This window comes from Taudactylus pleione, unplaced genomic scaffold (assembly GCF_031769625.1).
Source record: "Taudactylus pleione unplaced genomic scaffold, aTauple2 ptg000887l, whole genome shotgun sequence".
Lineage (NCBI taxonomy): Eukaryota > Metazoa > Chordata > Amphibia > Anura > Myobatrachidae > Taudactylus > Taudactylus pleione.
The window spans coordinates 290,490-306,037 of NW_028285288.1; the positions used below are offsets into that span (position 1 = coordinate 290,490).

General features: G+C 47.8%; 1 protein-coding gene across 1 annotated transcript in view; it reads left to right on the forward strand.

The window, feature by feature from the left end:
• The first annotated feature begins 197 nt into the window (after window positions 1-197).
• Window positions 198-15,548, forward strand: part of PDHX (pyruvate dehydrogenase complex component X) — a 120,040-nt gene continuing 104,689 nt past the window's right edge. Inside the window, exon 1 of the mRNA XM_088459019.1 lies at window positions 198-415. Coding sequence (XP_088315145.1) covers window positions 295-415 — 121 coding nt within the window. The 5' untranslated portion in view covers window positions 198-294. The remainder of the gene's footprint in view (window positions 416-15,548) is intronic.

Here is a 15,548-nt window from a genome sequence, read left to right on the forward strand (position 1 = left end):
CCGAGAAAATGGAGGCGAGCTGGAGAATGACAGACCACGACTGGAGACAGCTATTGTAGTACCCGGGATATTACGGACTTATCCCTAGTGCTTTGTTTTATTCTTAATTGTATACTTTTTGGGGGCAATTATAGGACAATAATGATATATTATTATGATTATGATGCATTATTGGTCAGTTGGCTTTATTTTTGGCCAGTAATAAAGCGCTGGCGGCCTATCTCCTGGGCTGCTTCCTGTCAGGCAGTGTGAAGGGCAGCTGCTGCGGGGGGGGCCTGCGGGTGGTGCAGGAAGATGGCGGCCTCCTTGAGACTCAGCTGTCAGGGGATCGTTAGGTCACTTGTGGCGGTGGCGGCGGGTCTCCGGAGCCGGGACGGTGGCCTGAGGTTTCTGCACACGGCTGGGAGACGATGGGGTGAGCGGGATAATGATGGGTGCTGTGGTCCCTGTCCCCCCGGGAGTCTCATTGGCTGTCACTGGCACATCAGTCTCTGGTCATGTTGTGTGGCTGAATACCCCCTCCCCTTCTTCCCCCTGGGGCAGTGGTGTCAAACTCGGGCCCTCCAGCTGCAGTAGAACTATACATCCCAGCATACACTGCAACAGTTTGCCTATTAGGGCATGCTAAAATTGTGGCAAGGCATGCTGGGATATGTAGTCCCACAGCACCTGGAGGGATCGAGTTTGACACCACTGCCCTGGGGTATCTAGCTGCCCCTGATCTCCCATGGACCTTCCCTGGTCTTTAAAATGTGTTGTCCCTGAATCTGTCCCGATTTTCTTTACTCTGTCCACCATTTTGCGCGCGCGTGTGTGTTTAGTCTTCCTTTTTCACAAAAGACAAATTATCATCATGTATCATGGTCACTGAAGCTGAGTATATAAAAGGTAGGATTGTTATGAATGTGTCTGGTGGTCACGGCGTTGTGTGGCCATGTACAGCACGGTTGGCGTAGTGGTTACCATTATTGCTTCAAAGTTCAATTCCTGGTCATGGCTCATTGAGTGTAGAGTTTGTATGTGCTCCCATGGTTTGCATGACTTTCCACCAGGTACTCTGGTTTCCTCCCACTTTCCAAAAACAATACTGGTAGGTTAATTGGCTCCTGACAAATTACCCCTAGTTACAGAGGTTCCCAAATGCGGTCCTCAAGGCTCCCCAACAGTCAACAGTTTTGGGTTTAGAGAGATCCATGGACGTGCACAGGTGGCTAAATCAAATTGACTGAGGTACTAATTGTGACCTGTGGTCAAGCATGGATATCCTTAAAACCTGGACTGTGAGGGTGCCTTGAGGACAGAGGGCCTGATTGAGAGACTGACGCAAATGCGATCGCAACTGCGTTTCCGTACGAAACGCAGTTGCCAAAATATTCTGATGTTAGCAAAGATCACCCGAGCATAAAGACGCCCACTACTGCCTTCTCATCTACATGCGACTACGCATACCTACATAACCATCGGTACTGACCTGCCGCAGGACAGGGAGCTCTTCAGCCATGCAGAGCCGCATATGCCCTTGTAGTGGTGAATTTATGCACGCCCACGTAACTGCGTTCAAAGGGCCAGGCACGCCTGCGTTTCGATAACTACCCCCTGTCAAAATATATATATCAGTAACAATATGGTTGAACCATCCGTAAGGTCTAAGGAAGCCACTGAGGGCCCGATGCTGAGTTGGAGGGAATTAGGGCACACGCGCACCCACGTTTCATCCACGGGAAGAATTGCGTATGCTCGCCAGCATGTTATAGGCTTCTTGTGCACTTGACCTTCTACTGGTCGTTCTACTCCTCATCAGTGCGCCTTATACTAGGTGTGAATGATGCAGGTGGAAGCGTATTCACGGCTTTATGATTGCGTCAAGGTTTGCGTTGACCGCAGCTGCGTTGACACACCCTCACAGGACTTTACATGCATGAGATCGTCCCTTTGCCCCTCCTCAGTCGTAAGTTTAGTTGTGCTGGAAATGTATCGCCCGTACGTTTTGTAGGCTCAAATGACGAACAGTGTTAGCCCTGGCACAGGTATTGTATTGTCAATAGTTTGTGTGGATCATAAAAGGTGAATATTTTCATAAAGACTTTTATTAACATAAAGAAATAAATATATGCTTCCTCAATGATGGTCATACAATGCTGAATATATGTATTGCTGTTTAAAAGGTTATATTTCACTGTCCCAGTAGGCAGTGCTAGCAGCAGATAAATTATGGTAGTGATTATAAAAGTTCATCTGGGATAGATAAAAAGTCCATTTATACGGTCCATTCCTTTATCGAAAATAAATAAAACGTTTTCAAAATAGTCCGGTCTCTATACAGAGTATAATGTTTCATAAACTAACAGTGCTGTGTAGTGGTTTTGCAGCTTACCGGTAAGCCTGGCCGGGTGAAGATCGTTCCTTTTCCCACCTGCAGGCGGTCCGGATGTGTATCTGTCGCGCCCTCCGTTAGGTGTCCTCCGGGCAATTTCCTCCTCACTTTTAGCAGGTGGCCGGGTTATCCCTTCAGCTCGGCACACTTCTTCTGCTCCTTAGGGGGTCCCGTCCGGGTGATAGCAGCGACTCTCTTCCGGGATTTGGACGTTCTGGCTTCACTCCTGGCAGTTGCTATGCCAACGCGTTTCTCCCGTAATCCGGGCTTCGTCAGGGCTATGGTTCTCATTGCAAAGAGTTCTGTTTATCCAGAGCTCAATTGGATATAAATCATTCAATAATTCATTAATACCTTTAGATAATTGTTTTTTGCCAATGGTTCTTGTTTGTCAGCTTTTCAGCCTCACAGAATTTATTACTTCAGCAATAATTAAAAACCAATTATGATCCTTATATGAAAATGTAGGTTAAATTAACTGGCTTATTCATGTATCTTAAATGTGGTGCCTGTTTACATAGGTGTTTATCTTTATTGAAACAAACTAACGCCTAGTATCAATATTGTTGCTAAATGTACCAAATTCTTTTATTGCAACTGTAGCGCAGAGTTTGAATGTCTCTGCTTTAGTAGTATTTCTTTTAATTTTGACATTTTCAATCAGGTTGAGATATAGGGCCAAATGTAATAGGGTGTCTGTTTTAGTAACAGTACAAACTCTCACTTTCTTTCACTTTTAAAAAGTGCGAGTTTGTACTGAAACTCGCAAATTCAATAGCCTGCGAACTTTTCAGCTCCCATTTTTTTTTTTATTTAAAAACATTTTACATAAGTACACACAGAAACATGTACATATCTCATGGATATGTGCATGTTTCTGTGTTCATCTGACCTGCTCAGGATGTACTCGCTAGCCTGAAGCAGGTCTATTATTTGGGGACTTTTGGTCATCTTTTTTTTGCGAGTCTGAAACAGACACCCTATTACATTGGGCGAGTTGATTGTTTTCAATGTGAAAACATCTGGATGCGAGTTTGAGAATGGGGAGTTTAAAAAGTGGGAGGCACATATAGAAACCGTTGTAATTTCTACACCGTTCACCCGATTTGGATGTAATTACCCTCAAATTAAATCTGAATGTCTGCAGTTAAAGCACATCTTGTTTGTTTCATTTCAAAGCCATTGTGGTGGTGAATAGAGGCCAAAATATGAGAATTCTGTCAATGTCCCAATATTTATGCACCTGACTGTATATGATTTCCTTCCTTTCAAATCAAGGGGGTAACGTCAGCGTATATTTTGGGGTAAAAGGTAAAAAAGTTTCCTGACCCCTGCAATAGGGCAAAGGTTCCAAAAATCTGCTATTACAGTCCTGGGTATCCATGCTTGAATCCAGATGGTTAAATCAAATTGACTGAGGTACTAATGAAGTCACCTGTGCTCAAACATGGATATCCTTAAAAGCTGGACTGTAGTCAGGGGGGACCACACCGCACACCCTGCACCCAAATAGTTTCATACTTGCCCGTCGGTAGTCACCAGCGTGCTGCTCCGCAGCGCCGGGCCAGTGGTGCAGAGCACCAACAATCACAGAGAAAATGACGGCGGCCATTTTCCCGGTGACTCTGCACTAAGCCAGAATCTATTGCTGCGGCACCGCACGAGAGAGGAGGGGGCCCACATTGAATATGCACACTGGCCCCCTTCCTCTCTTAAAACGCCCAACTGTAATGGTGGAATTTGGGAATCTCTGCAATTGGGTATGGTTAGCTGGCATAGGAAGAGGAATTAGTAGCAGAAGGAGAGGTGGTTGTGCACTTTATCATTCATTAGTGAGAACATGGCGTCCTGCGCTGGAGGAAGTCTCTCTGGGACGAGCTAAGCAAATGAGAGATTGTGCAAGAGAGGCTGTTTCTCAAACTCTGGCCCTGATTCAGAGACGGACGCTCTGAATGAGGGCGTTTTTTTTTTTTTTTTTCTTGTGTGCGGCCTGCCGCTCGCATAGCTGTGGGTGACCACCCACAGCTATTGCGAGCGGCCAGATGATGGTCGCGATGGTCTCGACCATCGGGGCTTGCGTCGAGACCCTTGTGGTAGGGTCTCGTTCCCGCAAGCCCCAGTGAGCTTTCGGCTCTATTAGAGCCGGAAGCTCACCCACTGACATCACACGTGATGTCAGTGGGGCCGCCCCCAAATGGCAGGCGTTCCTTCGGGAATGCCTCCGTTTGGCCAACCACCCCCCTGGCCTGCCTCCAAAACAGGGCCAGCTGTCAATCAAAATCGACAGCTACCCCCTTTTGGTGCGAGACCCGTAGCTAGCCGGGTCTCGCGCATGTGCGCGTCAGAGCCAGCTCCAGCGTGCGCAGTGGCCAAACATTGACCAGCTCGCGAGCACATAGCGCTTGCGAGCGGGTCTGAATCAGGCCCACTGTCCTCGACACATTAACAATCCAGGGTTTAAGAATATCCATGCTTGGGCACAGGTGCCTTAATTAGTATCTCAAGGGCTGATTCAGCATTATGTGCAGTGCTAAACACAGGTTACCGATTATTTGGTATCCGTGCGTGCGCAGGACCCGTTCTGATAATGTGCAGAATACATCCTGCATAATCGCACACAGCCCCTGCTATGAATCTGACAGGCTGTGGCTTTTACGGGGCAGTGTGGGTACGGTCGGGTTTCACGGAAACAGGGCGTTTTGCCCAATTTTTCCAGGAGTGGCAAGGCCAGGGGCTGTGTCCATGGATGCAGTTTCCTGGCTCACAAGCCAGCCAGCCTGCATAAACTGAGGCTTACTCAGCTGGCTGGCGGCCTGGCACTGTCCACCATGGTGATCCCAGCTTGCGACCCCGGTCATAGTGCTGGGATCGCAAATGCAGTAAGGGGGGGTAACTTTTTCTATCGGAGGGAGTTATATATTATTCTTACAGAAATGTTACATTCAGCTCTGTGATGAATACATTTTATTATGCTTATCATAGCAGAGCTGAATGCAACATTTCTGGAAGAATAATCTATAAATCCTTCTGAAATAAAAGGATCTATACAAAACAACAAGAGAATCTATTCAATGTCTAACAACTGATCCCAATTGAAGTATTGAACTCTGTATAGGAATTGTGATGTGAGACCTAATACTGTCCCACTACATGAGGGCGGCATACAGTGGCGGGCTGGGCCGAGGGGCAGGGTGCCATGTGCCCCCCGGGCCGCAGCGTCATGCGGGCCGCGGGCCGGTGGTGGTGCAGTCTGTGTCACTGTGACACAGACTGCACCGCGTGTGTAGCGCTGACCAGACGGAGTTCGGTCAGCGCTACACTGACAAACACACAGGCGCCGGCTCCGGGAGCTGTGTTTGTTGTAGGCAGCAGCCAATGAGAGTCTGTCAGACTCTCATTAGCTGCTGCTGCTGCTGCTGCGCCCACTGCGGGAGCCGCTCCATCTTCCGGCTCCTGCAGTGGGCAATGGGAGAGACGTCATGATGTCATATGACGTCTCTCTCATAATGCAGAGCGGCCCGGCCCGGGAGGACAGATGGAGGAGCAGATGGCGGGAGCGGGGATTCGGGTAAGTGTTTTTTTTTATTTTGTTTCTTATATTATGTTGGTCTACTGGTGGGGGGGGGGTCGGGCACTACTGGGGGCACTACAAAGGGGGGGTCTGGCACTACTGAGGGCACTACAAAGGGGGGGGTCTGGCACTACTGAGGGCACTACAAAGGGGGGGTCTGGCACTACAGGGGGCACTACAAAGGGGGGGTCTGGCACTACTGGGGGCACTACAATGGGGGGATCTGGCACTACTGGGGGCACTACAAAGGGGGGACTACTCCTACTGGGGGCATTACAAGGGGGGTGGGGGACTACAACTACTGGGGGCAATACAAGGGGGGACTACTACTACTGGGGGCACTACAAGGGGGAGGAGACTACTACTACTGGGGGCACTACAAGGGGACTACTATACTACTACTGGGGGCACTACAAGGGGGGTGGGGGACTACTACTGGGGGCACTACAAGGGGGGTGGGGGACTACTACTACTGGGGGCACTACAAGGGGGGTGGGGGACTACTACTGGGGACACTACAAGGGGGGGACTACTACTACTGGGGGCACTACAAGGGGGAGGGGACTACTGCCACTGGGGGCACTGCAAAGGGCGGGGCTACTACTACTGGGGCCACTACAAAGGGGGGGGACTACTACTACTGGGGGCACTACGAGGGGGGGGACTACTACTGGGGACACTACTGGAGGCCTGCATAAGGGTGTTCTCTCCTGTGGCACATGGGGGCACTGCATATGGGCACTATGACAGGGGGCTGCCCTAATCTTTATTTTTGCCTTACATTAATCCCATCTGGACCCGCCTCCTCCCTGGAACACTTGAGGGGGGTGGGGCGCCGTAGCACGCATATTCTTCGGACACCCTGGCTACACGCTACTCCTCTGCCAGGGCCGCCTGCATGCATTTGCCCCCCAGGCTAAAAGTTGCCAGCCAGCCCCTGGCGGCATATGTAGGGATTGATGACGAATTCTTCACTATTGAGAGCTCTAGTATACATAGTAATTATTTGAGATACCCAGCGGCTATTTTTTCAGACACATACAATTAATATCCACCATATGCGAATACACTGTATTTTGCATAATAACTTAAGAAAACAGAACACTCTTTATGTGAATACAGTGCTATCTCTGATAATTATATGAATGAACTGAGGGCCTGATTTAGAGCCGGACGCTCTGACCAGAGCGCTCGCTCTGAATCAGGGTCCTCCTACCTAAAAATGGAGAGGCCTCCTGGCCGCTCGCATAGCTGTGGGTGACCACCCACAGCTTATGCGAGCGGCCAAAAAGACCATCATGCTTGCGACGAGACCCTGCGGTAGGGTCTCGCTGCCGCAAGCCCTGGAGTGATTTTGGCTTTATCAGAGCCAAAATCACTCCCACTGACATCACTAGTGATTTCAGTGGGGCCGGCCCCAGATGGTAGGCGTTCCCATGGGAATCCCTCCGTCTGGGCAGCAACGCCGGGCGTGCTGTCACTCATCATCGATAGCACGACCCCTTTGGTGCGAGACCCATAGCGACAGCTTGGCTGTCGCTATTCGGGTCTCGCGCATGCGCACGACGGAGCTCCCTCCGTCGTGCGCATGCGCATTAGGGCACCATCGACCCGCTTGCGAGCGCTCAGTGCTCGCGAGCAGGTCTGAATTAGGCCCTGAGTCCTAAGGGATCGACGGGATCTCAAATGAGATGGTAATTCCTCCCCCATTGGAATAAATAGAGAGATCAAATAATATCATTTAATCCTATTTTCAAATGAATAGTGTGTTAATCTTACTCGAGACCCACTGAGAAGAATCTTGTTAAATATAATATACCTACTTATCACTAAAGGATTCAGGACATAGAAGATTAATTTGTTACATCAAATTGCAACTGTATTGGAGATGTTAACCATCAACTGTGTTTGATACATTTAGATCAACTGACTGTGTGATTGGATACATATATTACAAAGAAAACACATTTACTACGTAGGAGGTATCAAGTTAACTAGCTGTTAGTGATTTGATTGAATATTATTGTGGCCAGAGGCCGGCCCCACGTGTATAATGGCGGGCACGGCACTGAAGGAGTTAACACCCGTGCTGCTGCGCCATTTTTAAAAGGACAAAAGGCGTCAGACGCCCATTGTAAATGTGTGCTCTGCGCTAGGCGCAGAGTGTTTAAAGATAATAACTTATTTAAAATGGTATGTGCAGTAGTGAGCCAGGAGAGCAGGTTCTAGGCTACAGCGCTGAAGGGTGCAAAGCCTGATGCTGTACACAGGCATGAAATGGGAATGTATTTTAAATGTATATTTTGTAGAGAAAATGCACTTCTTGAATATGCCTGTGTAAGACATGACAAGCTTGTGACTGCAGAAACTAGATGCTAATTGTCATTCCCTAGCAGGAGGTCTGATAAATAGAAAGGCTTGACTGGAAGTTTTCAGTGTGAATAGTGTCGTATGGCTAAACCTTTCATTTACAGCACTTCCTTTGAAAAGGCAATAGCCAGCAAGGTTGATAAAGACAATTTAGTTGTTCTTAAGAAGACCCTTTTTGATGTCACAAGGTTGGAAATGCCAAACTGACTGATACTTCCATTGGGAAGGATGAATGTCATTTACCATTTCCTTATATCAACATTTTAGGAGACAGTTATAATGTATGATAAATCGGTTTGTGTTTAAGTTCGGGTGGTAGATTAGAAAGGAGGAAATAGGGTGACACCTTTGAAATGTAAGATGTGGTTATATTATGTGAGAAAGCATGATTGGTTGAGAGGAACACAGGGCACCGGGTTTATCCCCCCCTGTGATATTGTGTGTAAGAATTATCTAAAAAGAGGCCCTGTGAGCCCTGTATGTTGTACAACCCTGTTTATCCTTTGTGGAGAAGAATTGCTGACTTGATCCTGTATGCTAATGTACCCCTTCATTCGGAAGGTTGAGTCTTCTTTAAGACTTTGAGCAATAAAACACTGTTTGCCTTTACTTCAATTGCCTCAATCCTGCGACCAACAGAATTGCGCCAAACGCTATTCTGTTCTCCGGCTGTTCTGGGTAAGAGCTCAGCGTCTCCAAGTTGAAGCCCTCTGCCAGCTACAGTGCAGACCCGGTCCATTGCGAGGGATCAGGAGGAATCAGCAGACACCAATCGGGGTGTGTGGCCACAGCTAGTCAAACTCAAACGCAGCAGAAGCAGTTCCAGGTGCCGAGGTAGGAGCCTGATTGCACGTAAAAAGCGGTTCCAAGCGCTGCTGAAAGGAGGTGGTAGCGTCAGTAAATGCCCACGGCGCAGTGGGCGGAATCAGTGACAGGCGGTCACTGACAGTGAGAGGGAGTCCGAAAGCGCTAATCCGTGACCAGGGCCGGCCTAGACGAAAGGCGTCTGGTCACAATTATATTAAATGGTAACAAAATACAGAGATTATGGGGCCTATTCCTCAACACTAAAATAACGTTTTTAAGGACATTTTCTTTAATTAACGTTATTTTAGTATTCATGAAGACACTTGGCACAGGCGATATCACTGATATCTCCTTGCTAAGTCCCCCTGCGTTAATTTCCACACTCCCCATACATTAGTACATTAGTATGGGGATATGGAAATTAGGCTATTCATCAAATTCAGAAAATGATGTATTTTCGGAATTTGATGTTACCATACTCCACTGTGAGGTGGCGTATAGTAGGTAACACTTGCCTGCTTCCAGCTGGGCCTCCATCGCTCTGGACTCTCCTCCGGCTCCGTCTGCTATGCTGTCATGTGTTCTCCCCAGCAGAACACAATAAAGTTTAGAAAAAAAAAATGTTTTTTTTTTCTCCTAAACTACTGAGTTCTGCTGGGGAGAACACATGACATCATAGCAGACGGAGCCGGAGGCTGCTGCGCGAGCAGGTAAGTCCGGGGAGGGGGCAGGTGAGCGGAGGGGGCGGGACACACAAAATTACCGCCGCTGTAAGCAGTGCTGCGCATGCGCTAGGTTAACGAATGTAACAGCGCATGCGCAGCACTGATTACAGCTGCGGTAAATTAGAGCAGGCAGGGAAAACTATCTATTTCCTGAAAAGCTGTCATCGCAAAAATGACAGCTTTTCGGAATAGATAGTTATGGAGAGGAGGAATGATGAATCCTCCGGTAATTAGGCGAGCTCAGGGAGGACAGAAACCTCCCGTGGAGCAGAAGGGCAAAAGCCAGTTCTAAACCTAATTACCTCCAGAGAAAGTTTAGGTATGACGAATACGCCCCTATATCACTAGAAACCAGCAGATGAATTTACAAACATTTATATAACCCTATTTAGAGGATGTGAGATCACTGACAAATAGACACTTCACTAGTAAAATAAACTCTTCTTGTATTTTAAACACTTATTTCACTTTTTTGTACACAACTCTTATTTAATTTTAACGAAGATATATCGCTTTGCTTTGTGTTTTATTTGAATATTTTAAGTAAAATAATAAATGTTACATTTTGAAATAGTGCACCATATACAGATTCCTTTTCTTCCTTTTCTAACCTGCGATTTCTTGAATCTGTGGCAGCACCCCCATCATCAATACTAACTAGGGATGATTAACATTTTAGGGATTCCTATGATCCGCAGAAAGTTTCCTGTGCAACACTTTCCTTTCTTATTTGTATGAAATATGCAAATGAAGCAGGAGCTGTGAGAGACCGCCCCCCCCCCCCCCCACCATGCTGCATTTGCGATTCCCAGCACTGCGACCGACCACCATGGTGGACAGTGCCAGGCCACCGGCCAGCTGAGTAAGCTTCAGCTTATGCAGGCTGGCTGGTGAGGCCGGAAAACTGCGTCCATGGACGAAGCAGCCCCTGGCCTTGCCACTCCTGCAAAACGGGGCATTTAACCAAGCTATTTCGCCTTGCTTTGTGTATTGTTTGACTATTTTCAGTAAAATAATAAATGTAAAATTTTAAAATAGTGCACCATATACAGATTCCTTTTCTTCCTTTTCTAACCTATATTTGCAGGGACGGAATGCAAAGCTGCCTGTGTGTGTGTGCCTGCCTGTGTGTGTGTGCCTGCCTGTGTGTGTGTGCCTGCCTGTGTGTGTGTGCCTGCCTGTGTGTGTGTGCCTGCCTGTGTGTGTGTGCCTGCCTGTGTGTGTGTGCTTGCCTGTGTGTGTGTGCTTGCCTGTGTGTGTGTGTGCCTGTGTGTGTGCTGCGTGCCTGCGTGCCTACGTGCTGCCTGTGTGTGCCTGTGTGTGTGCCTGTGTGCTGCCTGTGTGCTGTGTGCTGCCTGTGTGTGTCTGTGTGCTGCGTGCCTACGTGCCTGTGTGTGTGCCTACGTGCCTGTGTGCTGCGTGCCTGTGTGCCTGCCTGTGTGTGTGCTGCGTGCCTACGTGCCTGTGTGCCTGCCTGTGTGTGTGCTGCGTGCCTACGTGCCTGTGTGCTGCGTGCCTACGTGCCTGTGTGCTGCCTGTGTGCCGTTTTGCAATTCCGTCCTAAGCTGTATCATCTCAGTCATTTTGATTAAACCATCTGTGCGCAAGCATGGATATCCTTAAAACCTGGACTGTTAGTGTGTCTTGAAGACCGTGTTTGAGAAGCACTGATGTGCGAGGTTGCTTGTATGTGTATTGATAGGCGTTTACTCAGCGGTCTATAAAGGGGATTGTGTAGCCCTTCGGGGAATAGGTTTTTCTGTGGCGCTGGATTGGAGTTTGAACAATAATAGCCTTTTTCTGCTGAGGATTATCTCACCCCTGTGCTGAGCCTATATTTCCATGTTTGCGTTCGTCGCGTTCCAACCTTAATATCCGTAATTCTGGCTAACGCAGTACACACATTATACCTTCTGCTTTTCAGAAGACTTTGGATCAGAAAATAGCGTTATGCTTTTTGCTCCTTCCAACTCCTCAAATAAAATTTACACAAAATGCCCCAAAAAGTGTTTTCTTCCTGAAATTTTATAGATCTTTTTTTTTTATTTTACTTCAGGATCCACAGAAGGTCCACAGGGTGACTTTGGGGTATAGGTGATGCAGAGTCATCTGGGCACCTTACGCAGTAAATTCTTCTCCCAGGATGCAACCGGTCTCCCTCTATACCCCGCCCCCTGGGTGCCCGCACGGAGTCTGGTCACTGAACATGCAGTGGGGCGGTTACTAACAGCCCCTGAAAATTAGATTTTTGTATGTGCGGTCAGCGCGAACAGTGCAGTGGAAGTTTGCACTGCCGCGTCATCGCCCCGCTGGTGCTGAGACGCCGGTACTCATCCCGGGATCTCGGCAGGCCTCTGGGATCTTGGCTAGAACAGACCCTGGAGGATCCCTAGACTGCGGCCGGACACTACGGGGACGCAGATAAGCGACACGCACCGCGGTGGTGCGTGCTGAGTCACAGTCTTTTCCTCCATGGAGGATGACGGCAAGTGTGGCCAGTGCGTCCACACTAAGCCACTTGGGACATTGGGACTGGAGTTCTAGAACACTCCAGCATCCCAGGGGTTAAACGCTGGCATGGGGAGGCAGCCTTCCCTGTCTTAACAGCCGGCTCCTCCCCGCTGCTTAGCGCGCCTTTCCACTGTGGTCTGGCGCGGCTGTGACGGCTTTCTTTTTCCGGCTCCACCCCCCCATGAGTTCTTCGACTGTCTTTCTCCTGGCTGTGTGTCGCAGATCTCGGCGGGCGGTGCGGAGTACGGGACCCCCTACATACTTCTCCTCTGGATGGTGGTCAGTGTATGTAGCACTTTTGTCCTAGTAGACGCTAAGTCTCTGTAGTTGACCTAAGTGCGTGCCATTATGTGCAGGTATTGTTATTTGTCTGCGACTGTATGCTAGCGCTGTCTGTCTGGTTTCTTTTCTAAGAACTGTCATTCATTTTTTTGCTATCCCTGTATCTAGTCTGCTATTCTGAGCCATAGGTGTTGTGCGGGTGCGTCTAAAGTCGCAGTCTGTGACGCAATCACATTTATAAAGTATCCTCTTTACTGTGTCTGGCAGTGAGAGTGACCTGCCTAATTTAGCCCCTACTAAACTGCTCTGTAAAATATGTACAGTAGTGTTAGGGGCCTCTGAGGGGTTATGATTGCGCTGTTACACTCCCCCGGGTCCGTCTGCGGCTTCTACCACTCATCAAGAGCCGCCATGGGCACTGACCACCATTGCGGGGCGTTTGGTTGGCCCTCCTGTGTTTCCACAGTTGAGTTTTCAACAACGGCACCTTTTGCCAGCTCAAAACCTGCTGCAACCTCCTACACCTACAGCCCTCACCTAAGGGGTATATATATCAGGCCCCATACAGGAGTTTTTATTCCTTGAAGAAGTCCACTGACTGGACGAAACGCGTTGGAAACTCCTGGTTCCACCTTCTCATGAACTTACCTTTCACTTTTATCCAGATAAGCTATTCTTTCATATTCTCATTCAATTTCTTTATATGAATTATTGTTTTATGTTTTTATTCTTTATATGTTGTCTTTTATGTACTGCCCTATGTGTTAGGGTCAGGTCTATATTCTGTAATAAATTCTTTTATATTTATTTATATATATATATATATATATATATATATATATATATATATATATATATATACACACACACACACTTTGGCATTATTACACTGATATAAACAGTACTGCAATATTCTGCACCTTAAATTGTATATATGTATTAACTGTATGCACATACCGCACTTATCATTGCATTTCTGCACTTCATGTAACTTTTACACTAAGGGTTTAATGGTACATATTAAGTTTTGATTTATATACATAAAAAATTAGCACATTTGGTGCTTTATATCAGATCCGATCTTCATACATTCTTATTAGTGACAAATCACCATTGTCATTTTATTACTAATGAGCTGACACCGATATTATTAGGGAGTGCTTTTTAGACACCTGTATTCCTTATTATATTTATTATCTTGTGCCTCTATACAGTTCCACAGTATTGGTTAAGCATGTTGTGATAAAGGGTTTTATCAACACTTGGCGCTGTAATCTCCTATACTTACTTCTTTTATTTTGTATTTGCATGTGATTTAGTTGTATCTTACATGGTGTATGCAGATTATTAGTAATTATCCACCCTGTCCATACACAATGGGGGTGATTCAATTCAGCGGAAGTGGAATAGCGCCAGGAGGCAGGTCACAGAGCTATTTATTTCAGCGCGCTGTTAGTCCGACTAATGATTTCTTCTCGCTCCCTCCCGAGGACGTGAGGAGAAATCCGACTAAAGTGCCGGCTGCGAGCCAGTTTTCTGGCTTAGCGCAGCGCTAACAACCTCGCGGCCCGCACTTTAGTCTGAGAGTGCTGGCATTCTCCAACTTAACAGCTTCCTGTCGGAATAAACATGGCGGTGAACTGTATAACTCCGGGAGCTCCCTCCCAGTGCTGCTGAATTGAATCTCCCCCAATGGGAGTAAGGGCCTGATTCAGAGCTGAACGCTCTGACCAGATCGCTCGCTCTGAATCAGGGCCCTCCTCCCTGTTTTAGGAGCGTCCTCGTGGACGCTCGCATAGCTGTGGGTTACCACCCACAGCTTATGCAAGCGTCCGTGATGATGGTCGCGATGGTCAAGACCATCGCGACCATCGGGCTTGCGACGGAGACCCTGTGGTAGGGTCTCGCTGCCGAGAGCCCTGGAGTGATTTGGGCTCTATCAGAGCCGAAATCACTCCCACTGACATCACTAGTGATGTCAGTGGGGCCGGCTTCAGACGGTAGGCGTTCCCATGGGAACGCCTCCGTCTGGCAGGCACGCCCACCAAAGGGGGCGTGTTGTCAATCAACATCGACAGCACGCCCCCTTTGGTGCGAGACCCAGAGCGATGGAGAGCCCGTCGCTCTCTGGGTCTCGCGCATGCGCACGACGGAGCTCCCTCCGTCGTGCGCATGCGCAGTGGGGACATCGACCCGCTTGCAAGCGTACTGCCGCTCACGAGCGGGTCTGAATGACCCCCCTAAGTTTGCACCTTGGTAAAACCATGTTGCATTGTAGGTGCGGCAGAGAGATTTTGATTTGGGAAAGATTTGTCCAAAGTCAAATCTATATTGCAGTGTAAATATAAAGCTGTGTCCAGCATTTGTGATCTACATGCAGCAGCCAGTATTTACCCTGTATGCACATATAATACATGTCATTTATACCCCTTGTATTGCAACATGTTTTTTTTTTCAGGTGCAAAATTACTATATTGTGTTTTTTGTAACTTCAGAAACTACCGCTGTCCCTGTTATCCACATCTCCTGATGTGCAAATGCTCCTGCTAATGTATTATCCTGACGTCAACCTGGCGTAAATCTGGCGCATATGTTACTCTCGCAGATCATCTCGCTCTGAACTACACAGAATGCGTTTTATTTATCTTTTCATGCGCATTTTGCTCCTGTGTCTTTTTACGTAAAATACACCTTACAGTCAGCCCCATAATCTGCATTTGTTTTGCGTTATAACGTTTGTAACCACTAGATGGCAGAACCCGACCAGCTCATGTCACGGTGGAATTCCTGTATCTGTGTTACCTTCTTCCTTCAGGGAGCGGGATTTAATGAGGTCAGCCCTCAGTAGGTTGCCAGGATAGTGTAGTGTTGGGAAAATATTAAGGTGGTGATAACAGCGGACTGTCAG